Source organism: Rhineura floridana, chromosome 18 (assembly GCF_030035675.1).
Source record: "Rhineura floridana isolate rRhiFlo1 chromosome 18, rRhiFlo1.hap2, whole genome shotgun sequence".
Lineage (NCBI taxonomy): Eukaryota > Metazoa > Chordata > Lepidosauria > Squamata > Rhineuridae > Rhineura > Rhineura floridana.
Window position 1 is genome coordinate 20,429,354 of NC_084497.1, and position 20,874 is coordinate 20,450,227.

A 20,874-nucleotide genomic window follows, 5' to 3' on the forward strand; every position below is an offset into this window, starting at 1 on the left:
TGGAAAATGGCTTGTAAAAATGCAAACATTGGGGTGTATCCAGTGTTAATCCTACTCAGAGTAGACCTTTTGAAATTAATGGGCATGACTAACTGAGGTTCATTAATTTCAGTAGGTCTACTGTGAGGAAAATTTAGTTGGTTACAACCCAATAAATCATAAGCAGTTGCAGAAATGGGGTGAGCTGGACTTACGACAGGAAAAATGCAAAACCGAAATTGATGGCTTCGTCTCTTCCTCCTTAATACTAGCCTCCCTCACACTCTCTGTGTCTCCATCTCACACCCCCCCCCCAGAGATTCACAAGTAAACAAGATGTGATCCGGCACTACAACATGCACAAGAAGCGGGACAATTCTCTCCAGCACGGTTTCATGCGCTTCAGCCCCCTGGACGACTGCAGTGTATACTATCATGGCTGCCACCTCAATGGGAAGAGCACACACTACCATTGCATGCAGGTAAGGGGGGGCTGGGTGTCCAGCCACCTTTGCCATCGAGTGGAGAAGGGGGCGCTTAGAGGGTCGCTGTCATCTGCAGGGACTTTGAACAGAGCCACCAACCTTCACATGGGGTGGTGCGTGGCAGAGACAGGACTGGGCATTCCTCAGGAAAGGAGTGTAGCGCAGTGACAGAGCACCTGCTTTGTCCCAGGCTCAGTCTCCAGATGTGGCCGAGACTGGAGAGCCACTGACAGTCAATGTAGACCGGGGGCGCCCCCACGGACCACTTGGAAATAGCTGAAGGTCTTGGCAGACCACTTCTGCCGGTTGCAGCGACTAGACCACTGCTGGATGCTGTAGGATTTTTAATTGCATTTGTGTTTCTTGTATCACTTACGTTGCATTTTGTTGTGTTACAATTTGCATTCCATAGAATTCGAATTGTAATGCAATATAAAGAAAAATAAAATGCAATATAAGAAATAAGAGAAGCAATAAAGGACAATTAAAATCAGTGCGAATATTTAATGCAGGTGTGCGGCAGACCACCTGAATGAAGCCATTGGTGGTCCATGGGCCACAGTTGGGAACCCCTGGTGCAGATGCTACTGAGCTGGCTGGACCAAGGCTCTGACTTGGAATAAGGCAGCTTCTTAGTGCAGAAGTCGCCTTAAGGAAGGAGTATTTAGGTGCCAGGGAGCCAGATGTTGTTGAACTATAACCCCCCCCGCCCCATCATCCCTTCCAGCATGGCCAATAGTTGCATGTCACAGGAGTTGGGAGTCCAATTTTAAAACATTCCTGTTTACCCAGGTATTTGATGGCTGAAAGATAGTCCACAGCAGTCCTGAAATCGTTGATGGAGAGAATGTGATTGCTTTTTAGAATTCTAAACATTCTTTAAAAAAATAGAATTTTTCGTGATATTGTTATGGATATGTTTAACTCCCTGGGCTCTTTTGGGAGGGTGGGCTATAAATCAAATAATTATCTGGAGGACCACGCCGTGGAGAAGGCTGACCTAGAAGCCCAATTAAGGGACATGGGCACAGATTTATGAGAGATCCCTGTTTAGCCAGGTGGGCATTTAGCTAGTTGGGCAGAATTTTCTCTGTCTAGACTACTTGTGTCGACCTGAAGATGGGTAAAAGAAGCATTTTCTGAAGAGCTTTGTACTCTGATAAGTGCCATAGCCGACAACTGGAATCAGTATTGCTTGATTTCTCCCATTCCCACTGGAATGTTGACATGAACGGTCCTAAACTGATGGCTGTTGTGTGCCAAGGCAGGAACATTTCCTGGGTGTGTGTGTGTGTGGAAGAGCAGAGTTTGGACTGGAGAGCTGATATTTTCTCCTTAGACTCCCCGTGCTGTGACTCATCCGGGCAGGCCCTTTGTAGCAGATGAGGAAGGGTCAAGCTTTGGGGGTCTCTCTCCAGGGTGCCCTTCCTATAGCCAAACAGGCCATCAGAACTGCCGCGTTTGTCTGTTGATATACAACCTCTGTGCACAACGCCTGCCCTTTACCATCACATTTGTTCCTTTGTAGCTAGCTGCTAAGCCAATCAAATATTAATAACAGCCCAGTGTAAAAATAAAGGAAGGAAGGAAGCAATCTTTTTCTCTCTTTGCCAGGAGAATTTGTGGGAATTATGATGCAGCCTGTAGAAGGTAGGGAAATTTCCAGAGCCGGCCATCTCTGGAAGCCTTATGTGAGAGATGGGGAACAGCTGTGGCCCTCCAGATGTTGTTGGGCTTCCATTAGCCCAGCAGCCAGCATGGCCAGTGGTCAGGGAAACGATGGAAGTTGGGGTCCAGCCCCAACTGGAGGGCCACAGGGTCCTCGATTCTGGCTACAGACAGGTCAGACGTCTGCCAGGAATTTGTCAGCCGATTGCTGTTCAGGCTAGCGATCAGGCTGTCAGGAGGGGAGCTGTCACATTGGATGGCACATGTTGACAACTTCTGAAGAGATCCCTCCATTACCCTAGAATGGATGAGGCTTACCTATATGAGGGCAGTTAGCCCTGGGATACTCTCTTTCCCACCAAGTGCAGGGCTTTTCAGAGCCCAGGTAGGTTTCTGCAGAAGTTTATTGGGTCCCTTCAGGGAGAAGATAAGCAGTGGCAGGCAAGCGCCCCCGAAATACCGCAAGAGGGTTTGCTGTGGTGCCCTTTTAGCTTGCAAGGAGTGGCCTAGCTCAGTCTTCCACAGCCCTGGTGCCCTTGAGATGTTGCTGGGCTGCAACTGCCATCATCCCTGACTGTTGTTGCCTGTCTGCCTGGGGCTGATGGGAGTTGGAGTCCAGCAACATCCGTAGGGGGCTAAGCTGGGAAAGGCTGAGCCCATGCAAGTGGAGAGGGCACCCCTAGAACAGGATCTGCTGCCCAACAACAGATGTGTTGGTGTGAAAACGGCTGCGTGAAGGCAATGCCCATGTTAAGAAGAAAAGGTGCTGGAGCGTGATGAATTTCCCGACTAGAGCAAATATCTCTTAAACAGCAGTATTTGCGTCTTGGGCCTCGCAAGGGCTCTTTTCTCCCCCCCTTTATGTCCATAATTGGCATGGACAAAATTCAGTTAGTTGTTTATACAAATGGACATTTTTCATGCTTTAACGCAAAGAGCCCCGTTGCAAATTATTCACGAGGAGTTTTTTGTTTAATTTTGCCTTTTAGCGCCACGCTGGGTCTGTCTTCTTTCAAGGTGTCACTGTGGAAAGAGGCCCTTGTTCTATCGGGAATTGCTTTGGATCTCTCTCTCTCTCTCTCCTTCTCTGCTCCCTCCCCCCTTTTCTCTGGGTGTTTTGTCAGATGGTTTGTTCTTACCTCGTTGAACTGAACCAGGGGTGTGGGGTTGCAGGGGAGAGGGTGTTTTGGTTTGCTTCATTTCTGAGATGGTGCAGGCATTGGCACACGACGCACAGGAGGAGGTGGGGAGGGAAGGAAAGCTCTCGCTGGGCACGATGGCATGGTCAGATTCCACTGGAATTTTACTCAATATGGCAAATTAGCTCACTTTGCCCAGGAACTGTTGAGGAGGGAGGTTGGGCTCCAGCATTCCATCGCCATTGCACACCACGCCTGCAGGTTTTTTATAAAGCAGACGACAAAAGTTGACGCAGGGCATTTGTTCCCCATGGCCAACTTGCTTGGGTGGCCAAGCCCCCCGGTCTCGCCATTCGCTGTGCAGAAGGAGGAGCCTTGGCAAGTGACCGCCTTGGGCAGCCTGCACCCCTTAGGAAGACAGGAAGAGCCCTAAAGCTGGATCAGGCCAGTGGCCCAGCTAGTCCAGCATCCAGTTCTTGCAGTGGCCATCCACGTGTCCCAAAGGGGAGCCTGCAGGCAGGACCTGAGCACAAGACAGCCCTCTCCCTTCCTGTGGTTTCCAGCAACTGGTATTCAGAAGCATATACTGGCCCTGACACAACTCATGTGCACCTGATTTTGTCGCAGCTTGCCCTTCCCTAAGTGTCTGGCATGCCGGCAGAGCCTTGCTTTGGGGTAAGTAAACCAGCTTGCCCAAAACAGACGCAGTTGGTCCATCCCCAGCAACAGTTGACAGCCTGGCCTGCCAGCCCCTCTGCCTCAAGCAGGGTAGCCCATCATTTTCAGGCTGCTTCCTCCTCCTTCCCACTTTGGAAGTCTGTGGGTGGAAGGTCTCAAGCTCAATTCAGTCCCCAGCTAGGACTGGGAATGTTTCCTGTCAAACCCTGGAGAGCCACCACCAGTCAGGCCCCCAGTATGAGCTGGATGGACCAACAGGCTGACTCAGGAGAAGGCAGCTGCCTGCCTTCCTGTGTCTCAAGACAAGGGCCGTAGCTCAGGGGTAGAGCACCTGCTTTGCATGCAGAACGCCCCAGGTTCAGTCCCTGAAGCCTCCAATTAAAGGGATTGGAGGCAACAAGGAAGATCTCACTCTGCCCGAGACCCAGGAGAGTTGCTGCCAGTCAGAGTAGGCAATACTAGCCTAGACTGGCACATAGCCTGACCCAATGCAACGCAGCTTTCCATGTTCTGGTCTCTGTTACCCCCACCTCCTGTAAGCAGTCAGCGTAGCCTGAGCAAATGCCAGTTAGTGATGTTTAGAAAGTAAAGGTATCTCTACTGGTGGAGATGCTGTGCTTTATGAAATCTCTGCTCTCTTTCATCACCTCCTTCTCTCAGATGGGCTCATAGTACTCTTTCTTTCATTTCCCTACCCTCCATTTGCTCCAGGTGGGTTGTAACAAAGTCTATACCAGCACCTCCGATGTAATGACCCACGAAAACTTCCACAAGAAGAACACGCAGCTCATCAACGACGGATTCCAGCGGTTCCGAGCCACGGAGGACTGTGGCACAGTGGACTGCCAGTTCTATGGGCAGAAGACCACCCACTTCCATTGCAGGTGGGCTCTGCAAAAAAGAAAAAGTGTTCAGATTGCCCCGTAAGCATGCCTCTACTCTAGCCTGGTGCCCTCCAGATGATGTTGGACTACAACTCCCATCACCCCCGACCATTAGCCATGCTGGCTGGGGCTGATGGGAGTTGGAGTCCAACAACATCCAGAGGGCCACAGGTTCTCTGTCTCTGATGTGTATCACTTGGTGATGACCCACAGCCAATTTGTGATGATGTGGGGTAATATGAAAATTCCTAGCTACTGTGGCTCATTCACTAATGCAACCTCTTCTATTCCCCGGTCTTTGAGTAACAGAAATGTGCGATTTTGTTATTTCCACTGAGTTGCACCAATAGACTCTGAAATATTAAAAAAAATCTAGATTTAATGTATCAGAGAGGAAATGTGAGCGCATATTAATTAATATAAAAATAAACCATATATTAAAAAGAGAGAAAACAGAAGTAAAGCTAAGAATAAAAGGGTAGGGCATCTAGTTCCAAATCAGAAATCTCCCTTAAACTAAAGCCAATGGCTCATGTTGGGTATTCTCTGATGGCTTATCCAATTCAAATACCTAATAACAGACCTTATTGTCTTTGAGTAGCATCACTTGAACTTAAGGGGCAGGGTAGAGCACCTGCACTGCATGCAGCTGGCCCCGGGCTCAATCCCCAGCATCTCCTGGTAGGGCTGGGAGAGACTCCTGCCAAAAATCCTGGAGAGCTGCTGACAGTCAGTGTAGACAATACTGAGTTAGATGGTCCAATGGCCTGACGTTGTATGAGGCAGCTTCCTATATCCCTGTGAGAGCAGGGGAAGCTTTCTCCTTAACCTGTCATTGTTGTTGTTATTTGTATAGTTTGGTTAAGTGGGATTGCAAAGTGAAGACCCCAGTGAAGCCAGCAGGGCCCTTGGTCCAAGGGGGCCAAGTGGACTCCTGCTCCCAATGCCGTGCAAGGATATCGGCTTCTGTGCCTGATCCTCCATTTTCTCTCTCTCCTTCCCTCAGACGTCCTGGTTGCACTTTCACCTTCAAGAACAAGTGTGACATTGAGAAGCACAAGAGCTATCACATCAAGGACGACGCCTACGCCAAGGACGGCTTCAAGAAGTTCTACAAGTATGAAGAGTGCAAATACGAGGGCTGCGTCTACAGCAAGGCCACCAACCACTTCCACTGCATCCGGCCCGGCTGCGGCTTCACCTTCACCTCCACCAGCCAGATGACCTCCCACAAGCGCAAGCACGAGCGCCGGCACATCCGCAGCTCTGGCGTGCTGGGCCTGCCCGCCTCCCTCCTGGGAGCCAAGGACAATGAGCAGGAGGAATCCAGCAATGACGACCTCATTGACTTCTCCGCCATGAGCTCTAAGAACTCCAGCCTGAGTGCCTCCCCCACCAGTCAGCAGTCTTCCGTCTCTTTGATTGTCCCGGGCGCACCCTCCTCGGCAGCAGAGCTCTCTGCCTCACAGGCCTCCAGCAAACCCGCCAGTAATATGCCATCGGCTTCAAAGATCCCGGGAATACTCTCCCAAGCCCTCCCGAGCAATATACCCTTGGCCCTCGCGCTCTCCAACACAGCACTTCCTGGGACAGCGGGTTCTTATTTCCCTATCCTCCCCAGCCGGGTCTCCACCCCGCTGCCTGCCAGCTCCGCTAGCTTGATTGCCACCGGCACTTCTACCACCAACCTGGCATCATCTGCCAACTCCCCTTCCCAGGCCATCTCAGGTTCCAGTGAGGCAGCAGCCACCTCTTCACCGACTCCAGCGGCGTCCATCATGGAGAGGATCTCTGCCAGCAAAGGGTTGATTTCACCAATGATGGCCCGGTTGGCTGCAGCAGCACTTAAGCCCTCTGTAGCTGTGGAGGCAGGTGAGTTCCTTGGCTCTCTCCTAGCTGAACAAGGACATTGACTGGGGAATTCGGATCGAGAGGGTATTTGTCCAGTCAGGATTTGGAATCTTCACTTGTGGGGAAGAAAGGGTATCAAGGAGGGTTGCTCCGTTGCGCTGGATATGTTGGGATACTTGGGACTCATCTGCACTATACATTTAAAGCATTATCATACCACCTTCAACAGTCAGTTTGTTACAGGTGCTGATAATTGTTAGGAGACCCCTACCCTCCTCCCAGAGCTATAGTTCTCAGAGTGGTTTAGCAATCAATCCCTCTTCCCAGAGAACTCCGGGAATTGTAGCTCTGTGAGGGGAGTAGAGGGCTGCATACATACCATACATTTAAAGCACATTCTTTCTCCCAAAGAATCCTGGAAATTGTAATTTACCCCTGACAGAGTTGCAGTTCCCAGCACCCTTAGCAAACTACAGCTCCCAGGATTCTTTGGGGGAAATGATATGTTTTAAATGTACAGTGTGAACGCAGCTGGGGTCTCCTAACAACTGTCGGCACCCTTCACAAACGACAGTTCTTCTCAGGATTCTTTGGGGGAGGCCATGACTGCTTAAAGTGGTACGATGCTGCTTTAAATGCAGGGTGCAGATGGGGGCCTGAAATACAATGTTGTGTGAGGCTCCTTCTTGAAACATAGTTGTGAGGGAGACAAGAACCTGTTTGGACTCTCGGCTCAAGGAAACAGAGGAAAAGACCTTTTTGTTATGTTACCTGACTTCCAGATCAGCTGCCCAGATAGAAAGCAGGTTTGGTTTTAAAACACACAAAAGTCTTTCCCAAACTGTTGGAGAGTGGGAACTTTTATTTTTGATAAAACCCAACGCGTTTCAGCCTGTTATCTACAGGCCTTCATCAGGGGATAATAGCTTGTAAGATTAAAAGACGAGCAAATCGCTTTCTGTACTGTACCAATATCAAAAGTCAAGAATCTTACAAGCTATTATCCCCTAATGAAGGCCGGTAGATAACAGGCTGAAACGCGTTGGGTTTTATCAAAAATAAAAGTTCCCACTCTCCAGCATCTTGGTCTTGGCCTTCTCTTTTGGATTGCCCGTTTGGATGCTAGCCACCCTCTGTTTATTTTCCCAAACTGTTGCCATTCTTCCTCCCAAGCTCAAATCCCAACTGCAGAGTTCCACCTTTTTAACGATGCATTAAGGGCCTGTGACAAGGAAGGCATACAGGAGACTTTCAGCAACACACGCCCTATTTACAAAGAAGACTGGTGGAAAAGGTCCACGCAGCCGTTCTGAGCTCACCTATGATGGTGGAAAGGCAACCTGAGGTGAATGTACCAAAAAGGTTGGCCAGTTCTAGGGCTTCTTTCAGCACCAAATCACAGTACCCAAGAGACTGTATTTTTGTAGCCTTTGGCGGGGGTGGGCGGCAATTTGACGGCTTTAAAACAAGAAGCAGCCATTTTGCTGGGTTGACTTGAAAAGAGAATGAGCCGAAAAAGTGAGGTCTTTGGGAGAAGTCTGTTGAGACTTCTCAGGGAGGTTTGGCAGGCAAGCAGAGAGGGCTGTGTCTTTCTGAGCCAGACAATCACTTGCCTCCCTTTCCTCTGGCAAGTAGACCTACCCCAGCTGACTCCCTGGCTTGGTCCCCTTCCATTTCCACATGTCAACATTAACACCGAATCCTTGCCAGCTCCTTTTAAGCTTCTGTTTCAGCCAAGGGCTCCCTCTCCCCTACTCTGCTATTCCTCGGGGGTGGGGGAGAGGTTCCCCCAGATTAATTTCCCATTGATCCCTGTTGGGAACGGCAGCTGCGTTGGGATGCTTTGACTTCCTAGATGTGAAGAGCAGGCAGCTCTCTCCTCCAGACATCACAGGACTCCTTGAGAAGCAGCAGCAGCAGCACAATGACTTCACAGCGAGATACTAAAAGGCCTTTTGCTGCGACTAATGGAGCTTTCCATTGCCAGGTGCATTCCAAGCCAAAGATGCACAGCTGGCCTGTTGCAACCGTAGCTGGTGCAGCTCGGATATCACGGGCCTTCTGTAGTGCTCTCTTGGTGGTGCGAATGTACATGAACCCAACTTGAGTGAATTGAACTTTCCCAGATTTACTGGTTGTCCTGAAAGTTAGATCCCCGTTGTCCTCTCAGTCAAGATGACTTAACTCCTTTCCAGAAGGAAGGCTTCTCTAACACATGAGTCTGCATTCACTATCTGTCCTTGTTTGAAATATGCACTGAGATCCTGTTTTCAGGCTTCCCACTGAGGCATCTGTTTGGCAACTGTGAGGACAGGATGATGGACTAAGATGGGCCTTTGGCCTGATCCTGCGGTTAGGCTCTTCTTATGTTCTTGTAACAGTGAGGGAGGGGCCTTGCCTTTATGCCCTCCTGAAGTCATCTGGTTGGCCACTGAGAGAACAGGATATTGAACTAGATGGGCCTTTGGCCTGATCCAGCAGCCAGGCTCTTCTTATGTTCTTAGGAGAGGGGTGCGCCACTTGGCTGGTCCTTTGCTCTTCCAAACCCAGCTGAAAAGGTAGCTGGCGGCAAGGGAGAAAGGCCTACAAAAGCAGAGCCAAACCTACTATTAGGCAGGGTAAGGAGACTGCCCCAGGCAGGGGAGGGGGAAGAGCAATAATAAAGTGTTGAAAGACAGCGCTGTGTGTGCCACATGGAATGCTATGGCCACTCTGCTGCTGCTCAGGTGTGATGGAGGACGCTATTTTGTCAGCAGTGATGAAGCAAGACCCAACTTGTCAGCTGCTGTGCATGGACGGGGGGTGGGCAGGGGTGCCATTTTGTCCTTCGGCTCTGGCACCAGAATGTCTTGTGCCAGTGCCGTCAAAGGTTTTTGGGAACCCTTTTTATCCTTATCATTTAATTTTCCTAAAAAAAGAGAGGTCATTGAGGGAACTGTTTTTCCTTTATTTTTTTAAAATAAAATGCCACTTGCTGTCTGTGAAGCAGTTCACCATCAGCTGTAGTGCCTCTGGGTAAATTAATATTTTAGTCACCTGGGGATTGTGGATGAAAGCCCAGCAGACATCTTCCTGTCAGCAACGTTTCCCCCTACCATCTTTTAATCCTTTTCTTTCTATGTGTGCCTCATTCTTGTTTTCTTAACTTTATGGGCCTTTTCCTACTTTTTTTAGTCAATTTCATTATTTTTTTAAAAATCAGAGTTTTCCATTGTAATTTGGGGAGAGGCGAAGAAACCACAAAGCCAAGAACTTGGGGGTGGGTGGGAGAGAAGCAGCAGCAGCACTCCCTGGTCGGGGTGGCGCACGATGGGGGAAGAAGCCACGCAGTTTGAACCAATCTGATTGGTTGTCAGTTTCGATAGACCTGACACAGCAGATGTTCCTTCTGAGCATGCTCAGTGAGAAGGCTGGAGCGGTCGCCAAGGCAACGTCGAGATTGGGGAATGGGAAGGGGGCTTGACTAGCAGTCTAAAGCTGCCACATTGCCTCAGCATTAACAGAGTCTTTAATAAACGTTTAAGAGGCAGCCCCACAAATTAGTTATGACAGTTTGCGCAGAGCATTAGATCTCCCCCTTGCTCCTTCCGCCCTTCTCCTTTAAAGGGCCCGTAGCCTGGACAACTTTGACATAATTTTGCAATAATTATAACTCGAAGAATTTCCACGCTGGGGTGGATGTCAGAACCAATCACGTCAACCTGACACTAAAGGCTGACCAGCAACCCCAGACCCTTCCTTTTCTCTCCAACCCGACAGTTGTGGTGGTTGTGTTGTTTTTAACTTGCTTGTGCATTATTTGATATTGTTGATTATTTTTGTCAGTTGACTTCCTATACTTTATTTAAAACTTTATTGGGGGGGTCCCTCCCTTTGCTCTCTCTAATGCAGGGAACGGGCAGCCAACAACTCCTGGACGGTTTAACCCAACTCAGACAAAACAAGAGGCGACAGAGAATCCGGGCTCTGTATCCACCGTGACCCAGGATTCCTTGCAGGAACACAGCCTGGACCTGAGTGTGAAGGATCATGGGTAAGAGAGAGGGAGACTCTGTGATGACACATTCAGATGACAGAGCGCGACATGGTAATTTCCTAAAACCTTCCTGCGCTGCGCTGAGCATGAGTGGGCAGGAGGGTGTTTCTCTGAAGCCTCTCAGTCTGACTATACTGGTGAAGATGACATGACCATCCCCTCTGCTGGGAAAGAACTGTACGTCATTGCAGGCCACAGGCCATCATTTGCTAAGCTTCTTAATGGCCCCAGCCTGGCCCTCATGTATTTAAACCCCACTTCACCTTTTTTAACGATATGACTAGATCTGGCGTCTTTGTTGGGCTGTGCAGGCATTAAGTTCTTCTACTTGCCTGGAAGTTGGCTTGCGTCATGCTGGGCCATGAGCTTCCTTGGCTTCCACAGGTTTAAGGCAGCCTTTACCAACCTGGTGCCCTCCAGATGTTTTGGACTACAACTCCCATCAGCTGTGCTTGCTGGGGTTGATTAGAGTTGTAGACCAAAACATCTGGAGGGCACCAGGTTGGCACAGTCTGCTTGAAGGCGTCTTTCACTCATTTCATAGGAGCGCTGCTGAGGAAGGCATTGGACTGTGAAGAGCAGGACAATAGCTTGGTTGCTGGGTGCAAGGCTTGGTGTCCCTCTTCCACTTCACGTCTCAGCCACATCTTCAGGCACTGTCCCGGCTAGTGTAGTCAGCTTGACCTGGCTGACTGGGGAGGATGGCTTCCATCTCATCGTCCTTCTGCAGCAGGTGGAATGTGGGGAGGGGCCCCCAGTTTGAAAGGAGAATTAATTGCAGTCCCCCTATGCACATCTTAACTAAACCCTGTTGGTTTGTGTGTTCCAGTAATGAATCAAATGGCCACACAGTCTCGGCAAATTCATCTCTTTTATCCTCGCTTATGAATAAGGTAAGAGCCATCCATCAAGGGCCTTTCATTCCCCCCACCAAGAGAAATTAAAGCCGCGGTGGCGAGGGAGGGGGAGACGCGTTTGTTTTTTAATGTTTTGCCTCTAATAAGATGAGTTTGTACCATTTAAATTTTGAGACCATTTTTCATCGGGTATAATTTCAGAGCCACTGCTTACGAATTAATTTAATGAACTGGCTGAAGAAATATATTGCAGCCTCTGACATCTTCTCTCCCCCCCAGCCCGGCTCTCCTTCTAGCCCTTTGGAAGCAGGAGGCCTCCGAAAGGGTTGGTTTTTTAATTTCCAAATGAGACAACTTCTCTTTTCTCCTGTTATTAATTCTTCTTTGCCTTAAAAGTTTTCTAAGGGTGACGGCCGCGGGTTGTTGTCTTCCTGAGTGTAGGAAGCCGGGGGGGGGGGGAACACCTCAAGTTTTGAGCCATAATCTTCCATTCCCTGCTTCGTTTAGTGGCACCCTCTCCAACGGCACTGCTCTGGAATAGTTATTTTTTTAAAGACACGGTTTTGTGGTGATGATGATGATAATTATGACAATTGTGATGGTGGTGGTGGTGGTGCAACCCAATGGATATATTTCCCCCTTTTATGTGATAAATGCTTCTTTTGCTAGATTAACTCTGCCCCCAGTACCAACTGTAGGCTGGGTATCCTCAAAGCCACCTTCAACATCCTGTTGCATGATGAGTTTCATTTCAAGTTTTTGAAGCATCCCTGCTTCTTCCTCTGAGCTCTGAGTGCAAGATCCAGCCCGGGCACAAACCCTCCTGGAAAGGACAATGTGACTGTCTGATGTTCTTCCTCTCCTTCCTCCATCTTTCTCGCTGTCTCTCTCCCTTCCTGTATCTATCTCAGAAGGCTTTTTACTCTCCCTTCCCATCAGGATTTCTCTGGTTTCTTTAGTGCATGATCAAGCTGGATTGTGCTGCTGTGTGTGTTCTGCTCCTCTTTAAATCTGTTGAAGCGCTCACTGATTTTGGCTGTTTGGAATATTTCAATTTTTCAAAAGCAAGGAAACAGAATTTAGCAAGTTTTGTTTACTGACTGTAATAAAACTTGACTTGTAGCTGCAGAGCACCAAGGACTCATTCTGTGGAAGCTTAAGATCCAGAATCTGATCCTGAGCCCTCTTCTGATCCCAACAGCTTAATGCGGTTTCCCTTATTCCCAAATAGTTGACAATCATTAGACTGGTGAATGAAGAGTGTCACTGCTATGGGACTTAAAAAGAGAGGTAGGGACTTGCTAATATCCTAGGGTAGCATTTGTCAACCTGGTGCCAGTAAATTCATGCTGGCTGAGGTTGATGGGAGTTGTAGTCCAAAACATCTGGAGGGCACCAGATTGAGGAAAGACTGACCTGTCATGTATACCGTTGATGTAGGACTTGAACTTGGATTTCCCTTGGCCAAGTCCAAGTCTTCTTATCACCTAAGCCCAGCCCTTTCCATTCCTATTTACCACAGAGCATGACTTATTTCTGAAGATATTTCCAGGTGATCCTGAGGCTCAGTCAGTGGTTTCTCTCCTAATGACACAGCATCTGTTTTCTCCCTACAGATGTCTCAGAGTAACGCCAACCTCGGCAACCTTCTTGGCTTGAAGGTGGATAGTGACAGCAGCCAGCTGGGGCCTTCCGGTGATGCAACTCAATACTTGGGCAAGACAGTCAAGGCTCTTGTTCAAGAGAAACTCTCTGAGCCCTGGAAGATGTACTTGCGCAGGTGAGGACCCAGACAGAACCTGGTTAAGAGGGGGAAGATCAGTGTGATACCAGCATTGCCCACTTAAAAATATTGGGCAACTTTGTGGAAGTCCCTTCCAGCTGAGACTAGACAAGCCCCGTTGAACATCAGGACGACGAGTAAAGACCTTTTTATTTGAGCAGGCATCTTAAGTCATTTCTAATTTCCTGGTTAGTTTTTAATTGGTTTTATCTCTATTGTATTTGTTAAGTTTGTTGTACATCACTTAAGACAACTGTAATTAAGCAGTATATAAAATGGATAAACCAAATTGCTATTAAAAGCTCAGGCGAATTGAGTGCTCTCTGCTTAGTTTCTGCAAGATAGTAGGGAGTTAAATGAGTATGTCTCTGGAGGAAGCTCTACAAGGCCTTTTCAGCTACAGCCAGATTTCTCAAGATGTGGTATCCAGAGAAGGATGCTGTTGGACTCCAACTCCGAAGCCGATATGGCCATTGGTCAGGGATGATGGGAGTTGTAGCCCAGCAACATCTGGAGAGTACCAGGTTCCCCATTCCTGGACTAAAGGCTCCTGGGAGCATCATCCAGAAAGGAGGCTCCCTGCTGTGTTTCTGCATGAGTGGTTGCTCTAGTTTTTATTAAAACTGATTAAAACAGGGATGAAGAAGCTGTGGCCCTCCAGATGCTGTTGAACTTCAACTGTCATCATTCCCAGCCAGCATGGCCAAAGTTCAAGGATGATGGGAGTTGGAATCCAGCAACATCCAGGTCTACATGTTTCCCACCCCTTAGAAGTCAAAAGCAGAGCTTTAAATTGAGCCTGGTTCCTGCTGCTGATGTGTCTTGGATGCTTTCTCTTCTCTCTGGGGCTACCCCCTAAATCAGTGTTGTTGCCTTGATATCTCCTGTGGGCTCCTTTCACCTGATTATTTCTCTGCCCGTGTTTTGGTCCTCCCAGTATAATCTGTGAATTTCATTAACCTGGCTGTTTACCCTTTTTCATGGATTGCTAATCAAGACGCTAAATAAGCCAGACCAAGCTGGTCTCTTTTCCAGCAGGACTCATTGGCATCCCCCTTCCCCACCTCCCAAAAAACTCAGTGGTAGTCATTTGTCATTCTCCTTTATTTATGATCCTTTGGCCTGTTTCTAGCCCATAGACTGGTGTCTGCATCCCAGCCAATTTGAGAACGTGTGAAATGCCTTTCCTCCAGAGCCTGATGCATTGCTTCCCTTCTTCCACTCAGTTTGTCAGGCTGTCTTTTAAAAGTAATCCAGTTTGTCCAAAGAGTGACTGTGCGCTTTTAGAATCCCAAAGCTGTTTCTCTAGCTTCCTTTGATCTTTGAGGTGTTGAATGCTATCCTTCCCCTAGATATACTGCTGTATTGATGAATGCCTTGCCACCCACCAAAATCATTCTTAGAAAAATCAGAAGGACTTTTGGGGGCTCTTGAAACCCCACCAATTTTCAAACCATAGACACGCCTGCTCTCTTCACACTGTGCCGAAGTTGATGGGAAAAGACATTTACAGATGTCTTTCATCCTGAAAGGCAAACTATCTAGCTATCTGTTAGCTCTGGAGAAGCTAGTAAGAGCTTCCTTCAGATATAAAAGGGCCATAGCATCAAACGTTGATGTGCTCCACTGAAAATGTCAATTTAAGAAAAGGAAAAAATCCTTTGCCATGTACAATAGGGATGGTCCTTGAACTATTTTAAGCTATTTTGGCTCGGCGTATTAACAGTAATACTTAGCACATTTCAGCTCTGCTTTTCTTGAAATCCATTCAAAGCGGTCAAAGGCTCCACCTTTCCAAAAGTGACGAAAAAGAATGCATCAGAGATGGCCTTTCCTTTCTAAGTGGTGGCGTTCATGTGCTGCATTTCAGTTATCTCATAAGTAAAAAAAGAAACAGCTCCCCTCCTCCAGGATCTCCCCCTGCCTTAAAAAAGGACACCTTCAGCAATGATTTTCCCCAATATGTAAATGTATTTAAATCCAACCAATTCAAAGCCAAACAGTTAATTAAAACATTGACATTCCTGTGGAATGATATTCTAGCAAGTCTCCCCCTTTTGTCAACTCTGTATCTGCTTGATCAGCCAGGCCATTGTGTTTAGGCACAAGTAACCTCATGTCCTTGTCTCCTGGGTTCAAAGCTGACCGAGGAGAATTCTAGCTAAGCGGATGTAACTAGGAGGCTGTGGAAGAGCCCTTGTCACCAGGGATGCCTTGCTCCCGATATGTGGCATGCATCAGAGAGGGCCACCACTGTCTTGTAAAACACTGCCTTCCGCTTGTGTGTCTTGGAGAAAGGTTAGAGCACGGTGGCGTAAATCAAGCACATGCTTTTGCAGGTTCAATCTCCACCATCTCCAGGTGGGGTAGGAGGAGAAAAATCATCTAAAACCTTGGAGAGCCACTGAGAGTCAGAGCAGAGCAATGGCTTGACTGTATAAGGCCGCTTCCCATCTCTCTCCGTTAAGGTATATGTCTCATTTTGGCAGATTTGGTACCAAGGACTTCTGTGATGCCCAGTGTGACTTTCTTCATAAAGTGCATTTCCACTGTGTGGTAGAAGAATGTGGAGCCCTCTTCAGCACCTTGGATGGAGCCATCAAGCACGCCAAGTAAGGGGATGAGCCAGAAACCCAACACACAATGAATTCCAAAACGATACTGACCCCCAACACTTGTACTCTTTTACTGTTATAACGAGCCAGAGTAAAAAGCTAGAGGGGTAGCCCTTGAGATACAGGAGCCGTGTGTGTCTCAGGACTGGTCATAGGCAAATGCCGCCGTTGATCCACACAGGTCATCCCACATTCCCGCATTGGCCAACTGTTTTGAGTAGGGAGCATCATACACTTCCTTCCTTTGCCTTGCAACACAGTGGCTAAGAAGCTGTTGGTTGAAGCTCTGACACGATATGTGGTCAACCTTAGTTTGAAATAGGCCAGTTTTCAAGCTGGCTTGTTTGAAACAAGCCATAGTTCACATGTTAACCGCAGTGTCAGTTTGGACAAAACAACAAGCTGACGTTAATCTAAATCATAACAATAATGGGACTTCTACTCCTGCAACATCTGGAGAGCCACAGGTTCCCCATGTCTGCACTAAACTATGGTTTAGAATGACATCTGAATGCAGATGCTGTGTTTCGTCTTCGATTTGGGGTTCACGTTGCTCTTTGCCAACTGCCAGCCCAAGCACACACTTTTCTTTCAGGACTGTGATATTTTTAAAAAGGAGAGGTGATTTAAAATAACTTGAAGGTTGTACAAGGCCAGAAACCACCAGCACCGAAAGAAACAAACTGGGCACCTACTAGTGAAAACTCCTGGAAAAGTGGGCTGATAATTAAGACACTGATGATAGAGGAGGAGGAGGGCAGGATAGTGAGATGGGTGCTAGACTTTTGTCCAGACAGAAACAAAGGCTGTATCTGAGTAAAATTTGCATCTACTTAATGAGGTACTAACTTCCAAATTTTGGAAACGGAGGAGTGGAGGACTGATTAGAATGGGAGGTGTGGCAAGGTTTGGTGAGCTGCAGATGGCACAGCAATTTTCAGGTCCCACGTGTGCCAGAATCAGCCAGTGCAGATGGAGCCTAATGCTGACTGTGCTCCCTCTCTCTCTCCCCCTCCCCGCCTAGCTTCCACTTCCGAACCGAGGGCGGAGCAGTGAAAGGAAGCTCTGAATTCTCTTTCCCAACTTCTGCCGAGACCAAGACTTCCTTAGCCCCTTCGTCGCCATCGGCTTCTTCCACCGCCTTGGCCAACGCCTCTGCCCCGGATGGCCCTACTCCGAGCCCGGTGACTGTGCCCTCCACTCCCACCCTCCTTGCCTGGAAACAACTGGCCTCCACCATCTCTCAGATCCCTGCGTCAGTGCCTAACCTGGCCACGTCCCCCTTGACAACAACTTCCCTGGAGAACGCCAAGCCTCAGGTCAAACCCGGCTTCCTCCAGTTCCAGGAGCAGTGAGTGTCTTTAGTTAAAGAGGAGAGTGGAGGGCTGGGAGAGGTATCCACTTTGCCTAAGAGACATTTTCTCCTGAAGACCACGTCCGTGCTGTTCCCCTTCCACAATCATAGCATGATCCCAGCTGTTTCCGCCCCTCCCCAAAACTCCTTTAAAGCCAGGAGACATCTTGGTCTTATTAATGTGGGGAAATCACCATGAAGCTCTGTGGCAGCTGCTCTCCCTCTCTCTAAAGGGTTCCAGGACAAATTAGGGCTAGGAGCCTAGGAAGCTGCCTTATACCAGACCAGACCATTTGTATACCTACCCTAGTATAATCTACTCTGACTGGCAGCAGCTCTCCAAAGTCTCCCATCACCTGCTACCTGAGTTTCCAGGGACTGAACCTGGACTGTCTCTGTGCAGTGTTGGTACTCTACCACTAAGTTAGGTGTCCCTCACCCTGAAGGAGGGATCTGAAGGAGGGAACAGCCTGCAGTTCCACTAGCAGGAGGCCCGGCTCCCTAACGCCAGCTATTAAATTAGAAGGAAGGGCGGCAAGGGCTGGCCAGAAACTTATCCTGCCTCTTTTTTACAAAAATTCCCCAGTGACCCCTGTCTGGCGACAGATTGCAAGTATGCCAACAAATTCCACTTCCACTGTCTCTTTGGGAACTGCAAGTATGTGTGTAAGACCTCTGGGAAAGCAGAGTCCCACTGCCTCGACCACATCAACCCCAACAACAACCTGGTGAACGTGCGAGACCAGTTTGCTTACTACTCCCTGCAGTGTCTCTGCCCAAACCAGGTAAGGGCGAAAGAGGGGCTCTAACTTGCGGCAGGACGGAAGGGGAGAGGAGAGGAAAGGAATAGCAGGTGGGAAATGGGGGGAGGTTGTATCCAATGTTAGTCCGAGTAGACTCATTGAAATGAATAAACATGACTAACTTGGGTCCATTAATTTCAGTGGGTCTGCTCTGAGTAAGACTCAGCTGGAAACAAAATGGGGTTCACACCATCTTGTGTGTGCCATCCATCAAATTAAGCCCAGGGCCACACTGCAGGTTTCACTGTCATCTCTCCAACTAAGCATTCCCTAATTGCAGCTTCCTAATTATGGAGCGTAACCTTCCAAATTGCCCCAAAGAATTGCTCCAAATTCTTTGGCCAACAGAACACTGTTTTTGTTGGAATGGTCCTTTGATGCTATATCCCAGACTTTGCCAACCTGGTGCCCCCCAGATGCTTTAGGCTACATGGCTCCCATCAGCCCCAGGAACAAAAGGGAACAGGCACCAAACTGGAGACAAAAAGCAGAGGCAAGCTCTGGTGCCGAGTAAAACGTATTGTGCTCTACACATTTCGGAAATACTTTCCTTCCTCAGGAGCTGTGGAGCTGTATCTCCTTAGCTCTGCCAAAGCAATGCGAATTCTTTATCCAAGCCCCACACTGACATTCAGCATTCACTGACAATCATTCGGCACCAGAGCTTGCCTCTCCTTTTTGTCTCCCCATCAGCCCCAGCCAGCACAGCCATGCTGGTTACGGCTGATGGAAGCTGGTAGTCCAAGACAACTGGAGGGCACCAGGTTGGCAAAGACTGCTGCATTCTGTGCTTTGAAAGCCTGAAGAAGTTCCGCATTTAAGACTCAGATTCATACAATACATTGCAAAACATAGACAGATTTGTGCTATCTAAATGGATAAGGGGCAGAGAAAAATACTCAGGGTAAATGAGGCTTCTAAAATTACCTACTGAGGCACTGATGCCACCAGGCTTTGTGCTGGATTAGGTGGGTTTCAGTCTGAGACAGAGGGCAGTTGTTTGTGCTTATGCTGATTTGCCTTGTTGATCCCCGTCTTCCCATTCCAGCACTGTGAGTTTCGAATGCGAGGCCATTACCACTGTCTTCGTCCTGGCTGCTTCTTTGTGACCAACATCACCACCAAGCTCCCCTGGCACGTGAAGAAGCATGAGAAGGCGGAGCGGAGAGCGGCCAATGGCTTCAAGTATTTCACCAAGAGGGAGGAGTGTGGCAGGCTAGGTAAGCCTTTCCTGTGGGGTAACTTGGTGCGAGGACTTGACCAGGGTTCAGCTGTTGACACCAATGAAAAGTCTAGCACAGGATTGTGAGGAAGGTGGTACTTACTTTCAAATAAAAGCCCAGTGATGTTGGATCTTCTAGGCACAGGGAGGTGTGCAGAAAAGTGCAATCAGTCACTCTTAGTTGAAACCCAGGGACTCAGCCCTTCTTTCAGGCAGAGTGGGGTCCCCCCCCCATCTCTTACAGACGAAGCTCTTTGTTTTCCTGATAGTCAATTCTTTTCTTTTTCCAAGTGGTAGGAAGTTCTCAGCCACCTTTGCAGACTCCTACTAGGAGAAAGGGTGGGATATAAATCTAATAAATAAATAAATCTGTTTCCTGTGGAGGAGAGAGCATAAGAAATTAGCAGCCTCTCTCTAAAAAAAATCTGTTTACTTACAAATCTACAGGTTGATTTTTGAAGGGGTGCTGCAGCAAAGGATACAGTTAGTGGGCGGGAAGGCCCTTAGAGCATAGCACGCTGCGGGCACATTGGCCGGCCTGCATTACAACTTCACTCCAGGGAGCTCAAAGTGGTATGCATGGTCCTGCCAGCAGCCCTGTGAGGTAGGGTAGGCTCAGAGAGAGTGACTGATCTAAGGTCAGCCAGTGCTCTTCATGGCCGAGGGGGGATTTGAACCTGCATCTCTCTGGTTTCTAGTCCAGCACTACAGCCACTGCACCATATCAGCTCTCCATCCAGTCTTTCAGAGCCTAGACCACTTCTCTTCTAGGCCTCCTTTAGAGTCTGGCAAAACCGCCTGCTTTCTGTGTGGTTAGGCAGACAAACAGATTTGGGGAAAGTTCCTTTAATCAATGTGAGTTTTCCCTTTGCTCAGTGGATCCTGTCCTGAATAGCTAGAATGCAAGCGGGGAAGGCATTCCCCCCCCCAATATTATTTATAACACATGCAAGCCCACTGGGATCTCCTTGGACAAGGCAAGGTGGGACATGTCTGCTCAACCAGGATGCAGGAAGAGAGTCAAGGGAAGCAAACACCTGCTCTGATGATGTTAGATATTTGAGCGTGAGAAAAACCAAACTCTCCCAGTAGTCCTTTTTTGCTCCATTTCCCCTGCCTTGAGGTGTAGGTCTTTTGACATCCATAGCCAGAACTGCCTGGCAAAAGCCAAAGGGTAAATATTTTGTGCTGGTGTGGCAGCAGGGTGAGGGGAGAATTCTGTCGTTCTCTCCATTACCCCACCTCTCTCCTGGCATTCACAGACGCTTCGGTGCTAGAGGCAAGTACAGCGTTGCCTCTCTCTATGCCAACCATCCAGCCAGGCGGCGGCACGTTAAAGCACCCAACAGACAGCGCAGAGCAAGGCAGAGGGGTGTGTGGCTGGCAGCTCCCTTTGCCAAACTTATCAGGGCAGCACCAAAAGCAATTACGAAACCGTAAGCACGTTCCCCTCCCCTCCTCCAACAGTTAGAGGCAACAAAAGTGAGCCCTCTTGGGTTGAACTCTGCGCTGCTGGCCCC

At 48.5% G+C, this 20,874-nt stretch overlaps 1 protein-coding gene and 1 long non-coding RNA gene across 9 annotated transcripts in view; one reads left to right on the forward strand and one right to left on the reverse strand.

Annotated features, from left to right (window-relative positions):
* Positions 1-20,874, forward strand: part of CASZ1 (castor zinc finger 1) — a 416,252-nt gene that overhangs the window by 380,702 nt on the left and 14,676 nt on the right. For all 7 annotated transcript variants that reach the window (XM_061602125.1, XM_061602124.1, XM_061602129.1 and 4 more), the window contains 10 exons: positions 297-461; positions 4,661-4,833; positions 5,840-6,705; positions 10,576-10,717; positions 11,550-11,613; positions 13,194-13,357; positions 15,850-15,972; positions 17,000-17,326; positions 17,916-18,114; positions 19,181-19,352. In XM_061602125.1, coding sequence (XP_061458109.1) covers positions 297-461; positions 4,661-4,833; positions 5,840-6,705; positions 10,576-10,717; positions 11,550-11,613; positions 13,194-13,357; positions 15,850-15,972; positions 17,000-17,326; positions 17,916-18,114; positions 19,181-19,352 — 2,395 coding nt within the window. The remainder of the gene's footprint in view (positions 1-296; positions 462-4,660; positions 4,834-5,839; positions 6,706-10,575; positions 10,718-11,549; positions 11,614-13,193; positions 13,358-15,849; positions 15,973-16,999; positions 17,327-17,915; positions 18,115-19,180; positions 19,353-20,874) is intronic.
* Positions 14,447-20,874, reverse strand: part of LOC133372928 (uncharacterized) — a 38,233-nt gene continuing 31,805 nt past the window's right edge. For both annotated transcript variants that reach the window (XR_009759581.1, XR_009759582.1), the window contains exon 5: positions 14,447-19,678. This is a non-coding gene — a long non-coding RNA (uncharacterized LOC133372928). The remainder of the gene's footprint in view (positions 19,679-20,874) is intronic.